Here is a 15,534-nt window from a genome sequence, read left to right as displayed (position 1 = left end):
GCCGATTGCTTCAAGGGATGGGACACGGGACCTTTCCCGTCTAGGGGGCGTTGGTTCTGATCCAGTCCCAGGGCAGGCGATTGGCTGGCTCTGGGGTGACCCGACTCCTGTGACATGCAGAGAGGCCTGTGGGATGCCTAGCTGGGAGCAAGACACACCAGCCAGGCAGCGAGAGAGAGAATTCTTGGGGCCGGCTCAGAGCGCTGGGTCACACCATCCAGTGTCCCGTCTCCAGCCGTGGCTGATCGCTGACGCTTGGGACAGGCCTCGTGGTCTCACCACGTTCAGTGGTGCAGTGAGACGCAGAGGAGGAAGAAAACTCCAAAGAGGATACATCTGGCCAGCTGAGCAACAGGGGAAAACCTATTCCTTCCTGACCCCAAGTGGCGGAAGCCACGAAGCATGAGATTGGATTTTACATGTTGTCTTCATGCAGAGCTGCAAGGGCCAGGCCCATGCTGCGCACAGTACTGGTGATTCTCTTCTCCCCGAGGCCCCTGAAGGATGGGGACAGACAAGGAGATTTGTAGATTCACACCTGCTAGGACCAGAACGGCCTGCCACAACCATCCTGCTCACTTGCATGCATGCAGGCCAGCGAATTTCTCCCAGCAGCTGTATCTCGGGCAGAGATCTAACCACGTACGAATGACTCCCAGCCATGGGGCACGCACCACCACCCCGGCACGCTGGTCCAATGTTGCATCGCCCTTCAGAGTTAGGAAAACACCTCTGATTTCAAGGTTGAATTTGTCCAGCCTAAACTTCCAGCTGTCGGATCTTGTGAGGCCTTGGTCAGCGAGGTTGAAAATCTCCCGTCTAGGATCCAGCCGCCTTTGAACCTTATCTTCGTTCAGCTGAATAGACCGAGCTCCTTAAAGCTTCTTACCCTGCCCCTGGCTCATTTCTGGGGCCGTCCTAGGAGCTCGCGCTGGTATTTCCACCTCTCCTTGAACGCTGGACGTCGGAGCAGGACACAGTGTTCTAGCAGCAGTCGCACCAATGCTGTGTAAAGAGTTTCCCATCGGTGGAGCCTGGGCTGCCCCTGGGCCAGTGACTCGGGCAGCTTCTGCCAATCCACACACAGGCCCTGTTCAGTGGGTTAAGATCCTATCACTGCATGTGGTTAGGGGGTGGGGGTGGGGGGAGTCTGGGAGCCAGGACTCCTGGGTTCTCTCCAAAAACAACGAGAAGTCCTTGTGGCACCTTAGAGACTAACACATTTATTTGGGCATAAGCTTTCGTGAGCTAGAACCCACTTCATCAGATGCATGGAGTGGAAAATACAGGAGCAGGTATAAATACATGAAAGGATGGGAGTTACCTTACCAAGTGTGAGGTCAGTCTAAGGAGACCATTCAATTAACAGCAGGATCCCAAGGGAGGGAGAATAACTTTTGAAGTGGTAATGAGAGTGGCCCATTTCAGACAGGCTTCAGAGTAACAGCCGTGTTAGTCTGTATCGCAGAAAGAAAAGGAGTACTTGTGGCACCTTAGAGACTAACTAATTTATTTGAGCATAAGCTTTCATGAGCTACAGCTCACTTCATCGGCTGCATACTGTGGAAAGTGTAGAAGATCTTTTTATACACACAAAGCATGAAAAAATACCTCCCCCCCACCCCACTCTCCTGCTGGTAATAGCTTATCTAAAGTGATCACTCTCCTTACAATGTGTATGATAATCAAGTTGGGCCATTTCCAGTTGACAAGAAGGTGTGAGTAACAGTAGGGGGAAATTAGGTTTAGGTTTTGTAATGACCCAACCACTCCCACTCTTTATTCAGGCCTAATCTGATGGTGTCCAGTTTGCAAATTAATCCCAGTTCGGCAGTTTCACGTTGGAGTCTGTTTTTGAAGTTTTTTTGTTGAAGAATTGCCACTTTTAGGTCTGTTATTGAGTGACCAGGGAGATTGAAGTGTTCTCCGACTGGTTTTTGAATGTTATGATTCCTGATGTCAGATTTGTGTCCATTTATTCTTTTGCATAGAGACTGTCCAGTTTGACCAATGTACATGGCAGAGGGGCATTGCTGGCACATGATGGCATATATCACATTGGTAGATGTGCAGGGGAACCAGCCCCTGATGGTGTGGCTGATGTGGTTAGGTCCTGTGATGGTGTCCCTTGAATAGATATGTGGACAGAGTTGGCACCGGGGTTTGTTGCAGAGTTTGGTTCCTGGGTTGGTGTTTTTGCTGTGTGGTGTGTGGTTGCTGGTGAGTATTTGCTTCAGGTTGGGGGGCTGTCTGTAGGCAAGGACTGGCCTGTCTCCCAAGGTCTGTGAGAGTGAGGGATCGTCCTTCAGGGTAGGTTGTAGATCCTTGATGACGCGTTGGAGAGGTTTGAGTTGGGGGCTGTAGTGGGGTTCTGTTACTGAGGACCCTCGCTAGACTGCGTGTCTACGTAGCGCAGATTCGCATTTAGCGCGGTCGCGGCCATGGATCCCAAATTTAACTACTTGAATTGCATTCATTTTAACGCGGTCCCCACTATAACGTGGTTCCCGCGTTAACGCAGTGCCACGCACGGATCCCAAATCCCGCGTTCTACTGGGGAGGGGTCTGGTGTACTTTCTTTGTTGGGCCTGTCTTGTAGTAGGTGACTTCTGGGTACCCTTCTGGCTCTGTCAATCTGTTTCTTCACTTCCCCAGGTGGGTATTGTAGTTTTAAGAACGCTTGATAGAGATCCTGGGTGTTTGTCTCTGTCTGAGGGACTGGAGTAAATGCAGTTGTATCTTAGGGCTTGGCTGCAGACAATGGATCGTGTGGTGTGGTCTGGATGAAAACTGGAGGCATGTAGGTAGGCATAGTGGTGAGTAGGTTTCCGGTATAGGGTGGTGTTTATGTGACCATCGCTTATGAGCACCGTAGTGTCCAGGAAGTGGATCTCTTGTGTGGACTGGTCCAGGCTGAGGTTGGTGGTGGGATGGAAATTGTTGAAATCATGGTGGAATTCCTCAAGGGCTTCTTTTCCATGGGTCCAGATGATGAAGATGTCAGCAGTGTGGCGCAAGTAGAGTAGGGGCGTTAGGGGACGAGAGCTGAGGAAGCGTTGTTCTAAATCAGCCATAAAAATGTTGGCATACTGTGGGGCCATGCGGGTACCCATAGCAGTGCCGCTGATCTGAAGGTATACATTGTCCCCAAATGTGAAATAGTTCTGGGTAAGGACAAAGTCACAAAGTTCAGCCACCAGGTTTGCCGTGACATTATCGGGGATACTGTTCCTGACGAGAGCCAGGACTCCTGGGTTCTATCCCTGGCTCGGGGAGGGAAGTTGGTGTCTCCTCCATTTCTTTCTCCTCCACTCCCTGCAGCTCCCAGATTCCCAGGGTTTGAACTCTGAGGTCATAGGCCAGTGGGCTGCCCGCTCCCCATGGCCAGGTCCTCCCCTGCCCTTCCCGGCCAGGTAATCCCAGCAGGGATCCTGGCTGGAGCAGAGGTGCCCAGCTGTAGGTGAGGATTTTCTCAGCCCTTCGTCACGGGTTTGGGGCAGGGGATGAAGAGGGGGAAGAAAGTAGCAGCTCAGCACACTGCTGAGGGAGGGGGCAATGCAGCCACTGCTGGGGGCCTCCGTGTCCTGCTGGGAGCTGGGGCAGGTACACCCTTGACAAGGTTACTGCAGCATTAGGCAGGGTGTTGCTTCTAGGGGGCGCCAGCTCCAGGACAGGGACTGGCTGGCTCAGGAAATGGGACCTTTCTCCTTTAGGGGGTGCCACTCCTCTCTGGACCCCAGTCCCCTCCCCGAGCTGGGGACAGACCCCAGGAGTCCTGGTTCCCAGCCCCCTGCTCTAACCACTAGCCCGCCCTCCCCTCCCAGAGCTGGGGACAGAACCCAGGAGCAGCCCTGGATTCACCACCCTGCATTCGATGCATTTGCACAGGGCCAGTGTCTCAACGCCACATCAAGGCTGGGGGCATGGGGCGGCCGGTACCCGCCTCCCACTGTACCTGCCGCAGGCTGCTACTCGCTCAAAGCCCCATCCTCGCTCGGCAGGGCTGTGCCCGGAGCAGCCCGCAGCTTTGCCCCAGCTGCGTGGTCGCAGCACCACCCACATCGGGCCCGGCCGCCCCTCTGCCCAGGCAGCATGCAGCGAGTGGTCCCTGGCAGCGCATCTCGGATCTGCCCTGGCCCCCCTCCCGTCTGGACCTGCTGCAAGGGGACCTTGTCCCTGAGTGCGGGGGAGTCCACCAAGAACTTGCCTCCGGGCGACCCCCGCATGAGCTCTGGGTGTGGGAGGGAGAGGGACTGAGGGAGACCCTGGGTCCAGGGAGGGACAAGCAGGGACTGGAAGAGGGTGCCTGCCAGGTGGGGGGCAGGGACTGGAATTTGTCCCTCTGTCCCCATCCCCTCCCAAGAATTGGTGCAAATGGGGCTGCGTCCTCACCTGAAATGGTGCTGGGGAGCGGGGTGGACCCATCGTCACACAAGGAGGCTGGCCAGCCGGGCAGGGTAAGGTAAGGAGTGGGGTGGGGGAGACGGGATAATAGGGGGCTTGGGGCTCCCGCAAGGGCAGAGGATCCTGGGAAGGGGAGGGGGTAATGGGCTGGGGAGGGGGGGTTGGCAGTGGCACAGCGGGGGGGTGTGTGTGTCAATTTCCATAGCGCACAGGGCCCAAGAACTGGCCCAGCGCCCCTCCGCTCTAACCACCAGACCCCGCTTCCCTCCCAGAGCTGGGCAGAGAACCCAGGAGTCCTGGCTCCCAGCCCCCCCCCCCCCCCCACTACCCCACTAGAGAGGCAAGAACGGTGGTTCCAAGCCCCCCGCCAGGGGATGCGCCCTCAAGGCTGCTCCATGGGGCAGGCAGGATGAGACCAGACGGGCGCCTGCCCAGGACCCTGGCTAAGGCAGCCATGGCCTCCAGCCAGCGAGGAGACAAGGGTGGGCCCCGGGCGGCCGGCTCAGCCAGTCTGTCCCTGTTCCTCCTCCCGCCCCATTCGCTCTCCTCGCGCTCTCCTCTTCATTGTCCTTTTTTTGTCCTCTTTTTTCTTTGCTCAGTCTTTCTTTCTTTCTTTCTTTCTTTCTTTTTGCTTGGTTTTCCCTCCTCTCGTTTTACATTCATTCATTCATTCTTTCCCCCTTTCTTTTTCATCTTTCCGTGTGCTCTCTTTTTCATTCATTCTTTTCCCCCTTTATCTTTCTTTCTTTCTTTTCTTTCTTTCTTATGCATTCAGTCCTTTCCCTTCCTCTCTCTCTTTCCTTCCTTCTTCCCTTTTGCTCCCATTCCTTCTTTCCTTGGCCTTTCCCTCTGGTCTCCCCGCCCTCCCTCCCTGTGCGTGCTTTCTCGGGCTTTGCGGGGCACCCCATGCCGTGTAGACGTGGGCGGCGGTGGGGGGAAGACAGCATTAGGCCTGCCTCCCAGCCTGGTTCTCCCTCTTCCCCCGTCACACCCAGTTTAGCCGCAATCCCACTTAAAAACCTGTACAACAAAAGGAGACTACAACTCCCAGCGCCCCTTGCGCCCGGGACGACACCCTGCGGCCCCCCTCCCCCCCACCACCTCTACGTGTCCGCGGCTCCGCTGTCCAATAGGCTCCGCGCGCGTGATCCCAGCGGGCCAATCAGCGGGCTGGCCGCCCTCCAGCTTATAAAAGCTTTGTCTATATCAGCCCCAGCCCCTCTCGCTCTCGCTTTTTCGGCCGCTTGGAACGTTCCCTCCCGGCGCGTTCGGCGGAGAGAACCTTGAGCTCCCCAGCGTTCTATTCTTCCAAGGGCGCCGGATCAGGCTAGACCAAAGGGAGGCAAGATGAGGGAAATCGTCCACATCCAGGCTGGCCAGTGCGGCAACCAGATCGGTGCCAAGGTGAGTGAGGAGCCTCGTGTGCTTCCAAACGAATGGAGCGTCACGAGCAAAGGGGGGGACGGGACGATCCCAGCATATTGTGTGGGGGGTGTTAAGGAGGAAAAGGGTTTAAAATCCTGGATCTCCTGAAGGAGGAAACAGTGCCTCCACCCCGGATTTTTTGGGGCGGCGGTGGGAGGGGCAGCAGCTATTGCTCTTGCAGGGCGCGTTTGGGGGAGGCGGCTCGATTTTGGCAATTGAAATCGAGGCGGGGTGGTGTGAGCATTTTCGGGGAGGGGGAAGAGGATCGGAGTCGTTTATAAACCGGTCTCGATTTTTTTCCATCCGATTTTTTTTTTAATCCGGATTTAAAACCGTTGCGCCGTTTTGAATTTACCCCTCCCCTCCGATTTTTATTTTTTTTTTTTAAACCCGGGACTTTAGACTCCGGATTCCAGCCAGTCCCGGCATTAGAAAGGGGATTTGCAGTTAACGGGATTAGTCGGCGCAGCAGATGACTCAGACCCAGGGGAGCTTGGGGGGGGGGTTGCAGAGGGGAATGGGGGGGCAGGCAGGAAACTTCCCCCGCCCGCTACGCGCTTTCCAGCGGTTTTAGCGCCAAACCCAACCCGCCTGCTGCTGGGGGGGGGGGGGCGTGTCCGGCGCTGCAAGGATTTGGCTTTGGTCTCGCTCGTGAGCGGGGCCGGATTCCCCTGGCAGAGCCCCCCCCCCCCCCGGGTCTGGCTGCGGATTAATCTAGTGTCTCTCCCCCCGCCCGCCTGTCTGCTGCTGGTTAATTTCACGTCCTCTTTCTCTGCTGGTTAGTTTCAACCCCGCCCTTTGATCTCCATTGTCTGCCGCCAGGGGCGAGAGATAGGGAGGGAAATGGCCCCTCTCACCCCAACTGCTATGTTGGGGGGGGGGGAAATATGAACGCCCCCTCCAGCTCTTGAGATAGCGGCAAAATCACCCCCCCCATTTCTCTTCCGTTAATCAGTGGAAGGGGGTATTGTTCTCCGGTGTTAGGGGCGTTGCCTTATATAGGCAATATCTCTTCCCCCCCCCCCCCCCCCCAATTCTTCTCACTTGCTCTCTGGGGTCACCCTACCCTGCCCAGTGTGTAATAACCCCCCGCCCTTGCCCCCCTGCTTGCTAGATCCGGAGTGAGGCCACTTTCCTCTCCTGGACCCCCTTGGAAACCTTCCGTTACAGTGTTGCAGTGGGGGGGGGCGTTACCTTAAAATGTTGCAGTGTGTGTGGGGGGGGAATCTTGTTTCAGTTGCAAATAAAGAATGTTACTTCTGGCGCCAAACCGCCCCTCCTCCCCCTCCTTCTCCTTTCCCCTCCCCACCCACCATCTTCCCCACCTCTTTGTCTGCCGGCCCCACATGGCTGACTGCAAGGCTGGCTTGATCCCCCCCCCCCCCCCACCTCCTGGACTAGAGCTGTCCCTGCCCAGGGGTGCCTGATCCCTTCCCGTCGGCCCCCCGCCCCCCCCGGAGGCCAGTGGGATCTCCAGTTTAAGCTGAGACACACGCCACATCCTTTGTGCCCCGTAATGGCCGCCCTTGCACAGCTGGGGGGAGGGAAGGCGGGGGGGGGGGCGGTTTCCAGGCGGCTGCTAGACACTGAGGGACTTTCTGTGCCTAAAGAAGGGCCTGTTTGCAGTTGGATGGCTGCAAAATCCCCCCCCCCCCCCGCCCCCAAGCAGTTGGCTGGCTCTGGCCCTGGGTTTCTCCACCTGGTGGGGTGGACAAAGAGACTTTCTTTGAGCCAGTGCAGAACCAGGAGCATCCCTGCTCAATGGACTCACCAGGCCCTGAGTTTTTATTTTTACGGCGGGGGATGTTAACCCCCCTGCATCACGCACCTCATCCGCCGCCCCCCCCCCCAGCCTCACCTCTGCCTGACCGGGTTTGCCAGGCGGGCTTAATTCTGCGCTAGGCGTGGCTGGCAAATGAGGGGTGCTGACCCCACTACCAGGCGATATCGCAGGGGTGCGCTGTGGGAGGGCTGCCGATCAATCCCCCTCTGCCTGGATCCCCATAACGGAGATCCAGTCTGCCCCCCCTCTCGCGCACGCTTTAAAACTGGCCTCTCTGCCAGGCCAGGGTGGGTGCGGCTCTAATAAGAAAGACCCAGCCCAGCAAATTCTTGCAGCGAGACCCAGACCTGGCTGCAAATGGCTGCTCTGTCAGAAGATCATGACCCCCCCCAAAAAAATCTGTGGAGGCCCTGCCGGGCCAGGAATGTTTGGGGGAAATCTAAAGCAGGTTTTTCTGCCCCCCCCCCCCCCAAAGAGCCTTCCTGGCTCCTGTTAGAGCCGTTCAGGTTATCCATCTGGAATCACTCTGCATTTGCACCAGGGTCCCTGAAATCAGAATCCAGCCCTGAATCCGCTGACTCAGGGTCTGGCTACACTGATCGTTAAAGCCGGCCTCTGCCGCAGGGCCCAAGCCCCCCTGCTGTCCACACGCAAATCAGCCTGACCCGCGTCAGCAAGCGCTCACAGCCTGGGTCCTAGGACCCCGCTGGGGGCAGCTCAGAGCCCCCGTCCTGCTGTGGCTCTGGTCCAGGTCATGTCTTTTTGCTGTGTGGACGCAGTCCAAGCCACAACCCCGGGTCAGGTTTGTGCAGTGTGGACGCGTTAGCACGCCTATGAGCCCCCAGCCATGGAAAGCCCAGGTTTCCCATGCAGTGAGGTTGCTGAAGCACAACCGAGTCCACAAGCCTGGGGTCCCACAGCCCTGGGTTTACAATGCAGTGTAGACGCAACCTCAGTGACCCTGGTGTAAATCCAGATCCACTCCAGATTGACACCAGAGTTGCTGCGATCAGTGCAATTGGCTGCCACCTTCCTCACTGATCCGGGCTGGGGCTGGGGGTGGATTTCCTGGTGCAGTGACCCGTGCTGCCAGAAATGCCAGGGATGTTGAAGGGGTCGGCTGGGCTGCCCTTGTGTTGTGGGGGGGGTGGTGTCCTGGTGGTGGGGGCTGGGGTGGAAACCAGAGATGTGTTCTCCGTGACAGATGCCCTGACACTGCTTTGTCCCAGGCAGGCTTGGAGGTGGGAGCAGGCTTGACTGGGGACAGCAGACAGTGACCCCCGCCCCCCCACCCCAGTGGATTGATTTCACTGGTAGCCTGTTCAAACAGTCCCTGTCCTTGAGCCCAGGGGGCTGGGTCGGCCCACACCCTGCTGGGGCTGAACACGGCTGGGATGATCTGTTAATGGCCAGCCAGGCCCCACACCCTGGTTTGCAATGTCCAAAGGCTCCTTTCAAAGCAGCCGGCTAAGAGGTGACTTAACTGACCAGCCGGCCTGGCTCCCAGCGCCCCCCCCCCCGGCCCCCACTCCCCTCCCAGAGCCGGGGAGAGAACCCAGGAGTCCTGGCTCCCAGCCCCCGGTGCTCTAACCCGCTAGCCCCCACTCCCCTCCCAGAGCCAGGGAGAGAACCCAGGAGTCCTGGCTCCCAGCCCCCCTGCTGTAACCGGCTAGCCTCCACTCCCCTGTCAGAGCCGGGGATAGAACCCAGGCGTCCTGGCTCTCAGCCCCCCCTGCTCTAACCTGCTAGCCCCCACTCCCCTGTCAGAGCCGGGGAGAGAACCCAGGAGTCCTGGCTCCCAGCCCCCCCGCTGTAACCGGCTAGCCCCCACTCGCCTGTCAGAGCCGGGGATAGAACCCAGGCGTCCTGGCTCTCAGCCCACCCCTGCTCTAACCTGCTAGCCCCCACTCCCCTCCCAGAGATGGGGAGAGAACCCAGGAGTCCTGGCTCCCAGCCCCCCTGCTGTAACCGGCTAGCCCCGCTCCCCGAGCCGGCGGCTGAGAAGTGGCTGATCAGCTCTGAAGCTGCCAGCCCGCAGCAAGCGGGGGCGGGGAATCGGCTCGCAGGCGGGCGCCATCTGCTCTTTGCTCGGCTCAGAAGCGGGAAGCTGGATTTGCATCAGGGCTGGGGGAGGGGCGTGCAATGGGGCACAGCTCAGTGGGGGGGGGGTGGCACTCGGGTGGGGGGGCACCACCAATCCCAGTGCTCCCACCAGCGCTCTGCCGTCCCTGCCCTGGCTGATTGCCGCAGGGCTCCGGGGCAGGCCCACGGCCAGGGAGCGCTTCGGGCTGCAGAGGAAATCTGAAACAGCAGCAATGGTTCCCTGCCGGGCTGGGTTTGGCCATCGCATCCCGGCGGGGCAGGGCTGTGGCCGCTGGTGCTTAGCCCAGGGCTTGGCGGGGGGGCACGTTGGCTCAGGCGTCACTTCCCTGGAGCTGGGCCTGAGGGGGTGAGTGCCCGGCCCACCCTCCCTGGCAAGGCAGAGCAGAGCCCCGCGGGAGCCCGAGACCACAGCCAAGTGTGGGGAGGGACAGGGATGCCCCGATGGGGGTGGGGCGAGAGGGCTCTGTCCTGGGGGGGTGGGGGGAAGGGTGATGCACTCCAGTGGGCTGGAGATGTGATGCCAGAGGGGCCTCCTCTCTCGCCCCCCGCCCCCCACCTTCCGTGTCCCAGCCTCCCCAGCGCTGGGGACGTCTGAGCCCCAGAGATCTGTCTGGGGCAGGATTAGCTTTGCAGGGGGCGGACTTACCCTGATCCCCGCTCCCATGCTCGACCATCACTTCTCACCCCAACCTAGGGATGGGCATGGAGGGGGGAGGGGACCTCATAACACCCCTGCCAGGGGGTCCGAGCAGCACCTCAAACTTCCATGGGGTCCCTCTGCCACTAGGGGGCAGTCTTGCCGGTGTGGTGTGTTGCTGCCCCCACACAGCCGGCAGGGGGTGGGGGGGCGATGTGCAGTCCTAGGGGAAGCCCCTCTTTCTGGACCAGGCTGTGATCACCTGTTGGGGGCACTGCTGGCTCTGGCTGGCTGCGCATGGTGGGCGTGGCACCATCATGTGCCCTTTGTATGCCGGGGGAGGGGGAGAGCTAATGGGGACATGCCGGGGGGGGGGGGGCTCAGATGTGGGGTAACCTCCCTTGGGCTGGCAGCTGCAGGACTAGCTGAGATCCCCCCCCAGAGAAGAGCGGTGTCCCCTCGCGGGAGGGGTGGCTGGTACAGGGATGGGGGGGAGGCAGCTGTCCCAATGACCCCCCTCCCTGCTGTCTCCCCTAGTTCTGGGAGGTGATCAGTGACGAGCACGGCATCGACCCCACCGGCACCTACCACGGGGACAGCGACCTGCAGCTCGACCGCATCAGCGTCTATTACAACGAGGCCACAGGTACTGCTGGGGGGGTGGGAGTCCCCTCCACAAACACCCATGGTTTGGTATGTGGAGATTGGGGTGGTCTGAGATTGTTCCCCCCCATATATATATATATATACATACACACACACACACACACATGGTTTGGCCTGGTTTTCCCCCCCCCCCCCCACATGTTCCCATGGTTTGAGCCAGTCCCCCTCCCCTATATGCAGGGAATGGGAGGGTCCAGGGATCCTTCCCCGTAAATACTCGTGGTTTGGTCCTGGTCCAGTCTGTTCCACTCCCCATGCCATGTGTGGGTTGGTCTGATCCTGGGCACCCCCATTCCGCATGCCCCAAAGGCTAGGCCCCCCCTTTCTTCCCACATGGCTGGGACCAAACCCTTTCAGTGCATTAGTGTCTCATGGCTGCGGGGATCCCTCTGCACCCATGGGTTTCAATCAACCCCAAACTCCTCTTCCTGGGTAACCCAGACCCCCTAAGACCATCCTGCTGCCTCTTGGTTTGGTTGACCCATCCCTGCCGAGACTCTTCTCGCTCCCCCTCTAGGTGGTAAATATGTCCCTCGCGCCATCTTGGTCGATTTGGAACCGGGCACCATGGACTCCGTCCGCTCCGGTCCCTTCGGCCAGATCTTCCGACCAGACAACTTCGTCTTCGGTAAGATTCCCATCGTCCCTCCGTGCGGTGTCTCTGCTGGGGCCCTGGGGTTGGCTGTGGGTGACTGAGAATTACCCAGTGGTTGACCCCCCTGATCTTGGCCCTCGTGTAGCAACAAGGGTGGGGTCGCTTCTGTGGTTCAAACTCGAGTTTCTAGGCTTCGTCTTCTCAACTGAGTCCAGATTGGGCCTAGTAGCAGCCTGCAGACAGTCCCCCTAAATTTTGGAGTCAACAATGTGTTATGGCTTTGAGATGGGCCTTGTCTGATCTGGTGGGCATGGGGCATGCATGGGGAGGGACCCAGCTGACTTCAGTTCACTGTCTGGAGCTAGGGGTGCGTCCCTCAGCCATGCCACGTTCCCAGAGCGGTGGCTTGCATTAGGTTCCCCTGGTCTAACAATTGGAGGCCACTTAGATGCCATGGTAACCAGGCATCTTCCCCCATCTGTGAGCCTAACCCAACTGAGGACCTGATGCTTCTCTTAGACCATTGGGGGAATTGGCACATGTCCCCCAGGGACTCCATTGGAGGTAATTCGGGGGCATGACTGGTCAAGGAGCGGCTGGTTCCCCAGTGCCTTTGCCCAATGCTTGTGGCTTCTTCCCCTCCACCCCACCCCTACAGGCCAGAGCGGAGCTGGTAACAACTGGGCCAAGGGGCACTACACGGAGGGGGCCGAGCTGGTGGACTCAGTGCTGGACGTGGTGAGGAAGGAGGCGGAGAGCTGCGACTGCCTGCAGGGCTTCCAGCTGACCCACTCGCTGGGCGGCGGCACCGGCTCGGGCATGGGCACGCTGCTGATCAGCAAGATCCGGGAGGAGTACCCCGACCGCATCATGAACACCTTCAGCGTGGTGCCGTCACCCAAGGTCTCGGACACGGTGGTGGAGCCCTACAACGCCACCCTGTCCGTCCACCAGCTGGTGGAGAACACGGACGAGACCTACTGCATCGACAACGAGGCCCTGTACGACATCTGCTTCCGCACCCTCAAGCTCACCACCCCCACCTACGGCGACCTCAACCACCTGGTCTCGGCCACCATGAGCGGCGTCACCACCTGCCTCCGTTTCCCCGGGCAGCTCAACGCCGACCTCCGCAAACTGGCCGTCAACATGGTGCCCTTCCCTCGCCTCCACTTCTTCATGCCTGGCTTTGCCCCCTTGACCAGCCGCGGCAGCCAGCAGTACCGGGCCTTGACCGTGCCGGAGCTGACCCAGCAGGTCTTCGACGCTAAGAACATGATGGCGGCCTGTGACCCCCGCCACGGGCGCTACCTGACGGTGGCGGCTGTCTTCCGCGGCCGCATGTCCATGAAGGAGGTGGACGAGCAGATGCTGAACGTGCAGAACAAGAACAGCAGCTACTTCGTGGAGTGGATCCCCAACAACGTCAAGACGGCCGTGTGCGACATCCCGCCCCGCGGGCTCAAGATGGCCGTCACTTTCATCGGCAACAGCACGGCCATCCAGGAGCTCTTCAAGCGCATCTCGGAGCAGTTCACCGCCATGTTCCGCCGCAAGGCTTTCCTCCACTGGTACACGGGCGAGGGCATGGACGAGATGGAGTTCACCGAGGCAGAGAGCAACATGAACGACTTGGTGTCCGAGTACCAGCAGTACCAGGATGCCACGGCCGAGGAGGAAGAGGACTTCGGGGAAGAGGCTGAAGAAGAAGCTTGAAGCTTCACCCGCCACCGTGATCGCGCCCGCACAAATTAATTCTTTTTAAAACAAAACCCCACATCGCATCATGTTCCAGTTTTCTTTCTCTCTCCCTTCTCAACTGTCTTCTCCATCCAGGTTCCTCCAGGGCTGAGCTTACTCTGGTTCCCTGATCTCCCATGTAAACATCACCTTGGGCATCAGAGCGAGAGATGCCACTTCTGCTGTCACTCTCCACCCCTCAGCTGTCTTCTCTTCTTCCCCAGCACTGATTTATTGTGAGGTTCTGTCTCCAATAAAAGTCAGATCCCCTTTCTCTGTAACTGTCTACATCCAATGGCATCTCCCCTCTGCTCTCTCAAAGAGGGAGTTTAAATTTTGGTGATTCTTCTCAGCCCATGCTCGTCTCACTGAGGGGTTCTTCAGGGATGGGAGAAGATGGAGCATGGGGATAACGGAGGGCTTGGTTGGGTTGTCTTAAGACCTGAAATGTAACCCAAGCGATGTGCAAAATTAAAGGTCCCAAAGCAGGGTTGATAGATTGTCCCTTCTTTGGCCCAGTGGCCTAGCAACCTGGAGCCAGGTCGTGAGAGAGACCTCTTTGCTGACTTCTTCCTGCTCTGGTCTTTATTGAAGGAGCTTCTCGCGTGTAGCTGCCATCCTGTAGGTAGTGTCAGGCAGGTGCCAAACTCTTCTAGCAAAACCAGTGGAGGTGGGAGCTGTGAAGTTGATTAGCAGGAACAAGATGGATCGGTTTGTGGGAGCCCACCACTGGAGAAGGTGGGGGATGTGAGGCTGGTCTGGACCCAAGGAAGTCTAGTTGGTTGCTTGTTAGACTGAGCAGAAGGTAGGAAGAGGTGGCCCTGAACTGGTTAGACCTTGTAGGCAACTAAATAATACCAGAAGCAGAGCAGACCTAGCAGAAACATCTGGCCCTACTTCGGGGAAGGAGATTCAGTTTGCTTTTGCCGTTAGCAAGTTTCCCTGCTGCACCTTCCTCCTCGGGGAGAATGAGCTCGTGGCTGAATGCAGTGGGACTTGGGGGAGGAGAGTCTACTGGAGGGGAGAAGGGATAGAACCCAGGAGTCCTGCCCTCCTGCTGTGGGAGGAGGACTCCAGGACCCCTGGGTTAGATTTATGGGTCTGCTACTGTGGTGAGAGCTGCTTGATCAAGGAACTCCTTCTCCCTCCTGGCTGGACGTGAGCATGTTTGCAAAGCTGTAGGAAATGCTGGAGCCCTGGCACAAACACCCCCCCCACCCCCCCTCCCCCCAAAAAACCTGTCTCTGTACCACCCCGATCAACGTGTCCCCACATTTCTGTGAAGGTCCCATCCACCAGCTGCGTGGATCTAAGTTCTGGAGCTGCCTGGCCCGCCCACACCCTCAAAGGGTGCATCCCTGGCTTCCCCTAGTCAATATGCTTTCTGTTGGGGGATCAGCCCCCTGCTTTTCCAGGCAGGGGCCTCCCTCCCCTTTTCATTTCCGTTCCTGCCCCTATGCTGAGGATTTGACCCACAGATTTTTTTGGGGGGAGGTGGTTCTCTTCCTTGTATCAATTTGGCTCCAGATCAGCGGACACCCCCCATACCCTCTACCTCCCCGGTGCCCTAGATAAGTCAACTGAGCCAGGCTCTCCAGGGATGAAAGGGCACAAGCCGCATGGGTCACGGAGCTGGTCTCTGCCATCTCAGCAACCTTTGGGAAAAGGGTCAGGGCAGGCCACAGCCAGGGTGTTTCTTCCCCCCCAGGGTAGTTTCTCCCAGCAGAAAGGAAAATCTCCGCCCACGGGGCTCTCATTTCTTCTCCAGGTTGGGGGATGGTCCTGCTGGAGGCAAAGTTGGGGGGGCTGTAAACGTAGATTGTCTCCATGTTCTGTGGGGCTCAGTTGGCCCCCAAGGTCCTGCCGCCAGGGATCAGCCCGCAGCTCCTTCGAGACAACTCAGCCCTGGAGGAATTAAAGGGGAAGAGAGTTGGGGAGGGGGGACCCCCCCACTGCTGTGGGCTCCAGCTGGTAGGTGACTGCAGCTGAAGGTCCCACCCAGTGGGGCCCCCTCCACTCGGGCTCGCGCGGGCCTGTCTGGTTCTCATCAGCTCAGTCTCTTTTCTTTTTTTGCCCTCTCGCTCGCTCCATCTTTCTCTCGTTTTTTTTTTTAAACTGCTTTTTTCATATTGAAAAGACGACGTTCTGCGAAAGAATAAACCAATTTTTTTTTAAATTTCC

At 58.5% G+C, this 15,534-nt stretch overlaps 1 protein-coding gene across 2 annotated transcripts; it reads left to right on the top strand.

Annotated features, from left to right (window-relative positions):
* The first annotated feature begins 5,537 nt into the window (after positions 1–5,537).
* TUBB (tubulin beta class I) lies at positions 5,538–15,534 on the top strand. Of its 2 annotated transcripts, XM_073311335.1 has the most exons (4): positions 5,538–5,808; positions 10,890–10,998; positions 11,536–11,646; positions 12,272–15,534. In XM_073311335.1, exons 1-4 carry the CDS (start codon positions 5,752–5,754, stop codon positions 13,327–13,329), a joined length of 1,335 nt encoding a protein of 444 aa, XP_073167436.1. In that variant the 5' UTR covers positions 5,538–5,751; the 3' UTR covers positions 13,330–15,534. The 2 variants fall into 2 exon arrangements, with proteins under 2 accessions (XP_073167436.1, XP_073167437.1); XM_073311336.1 differs by lacking the exons at positions 5,538–5,808; positions 10,890–10,998; positions 11,536–11,646 and adding an exon at positions 11,810–11,813 and having other exon boundaries at positions 12,270–15,534.

This window comes from Lepidochelys kempii, chromosome 14, assembly GCF_965140265.1.
Source record: "Lepidochelys kempii isolate rLepKem1 chromosome 14, rLepKem1.hap2, whole genome shotgun sequence".
Lineage (NCBI taxonomy): Eukaryota > Metazoa > Chordata > Testudines > Cheloniidae > Lepidochelys > Lepidochelys kempii.
The sequence above is the reverse complement of the archived record's forward strand: the minus strand, read 5'-3'. Positions and strand labels throughout refer to the sequence as shown.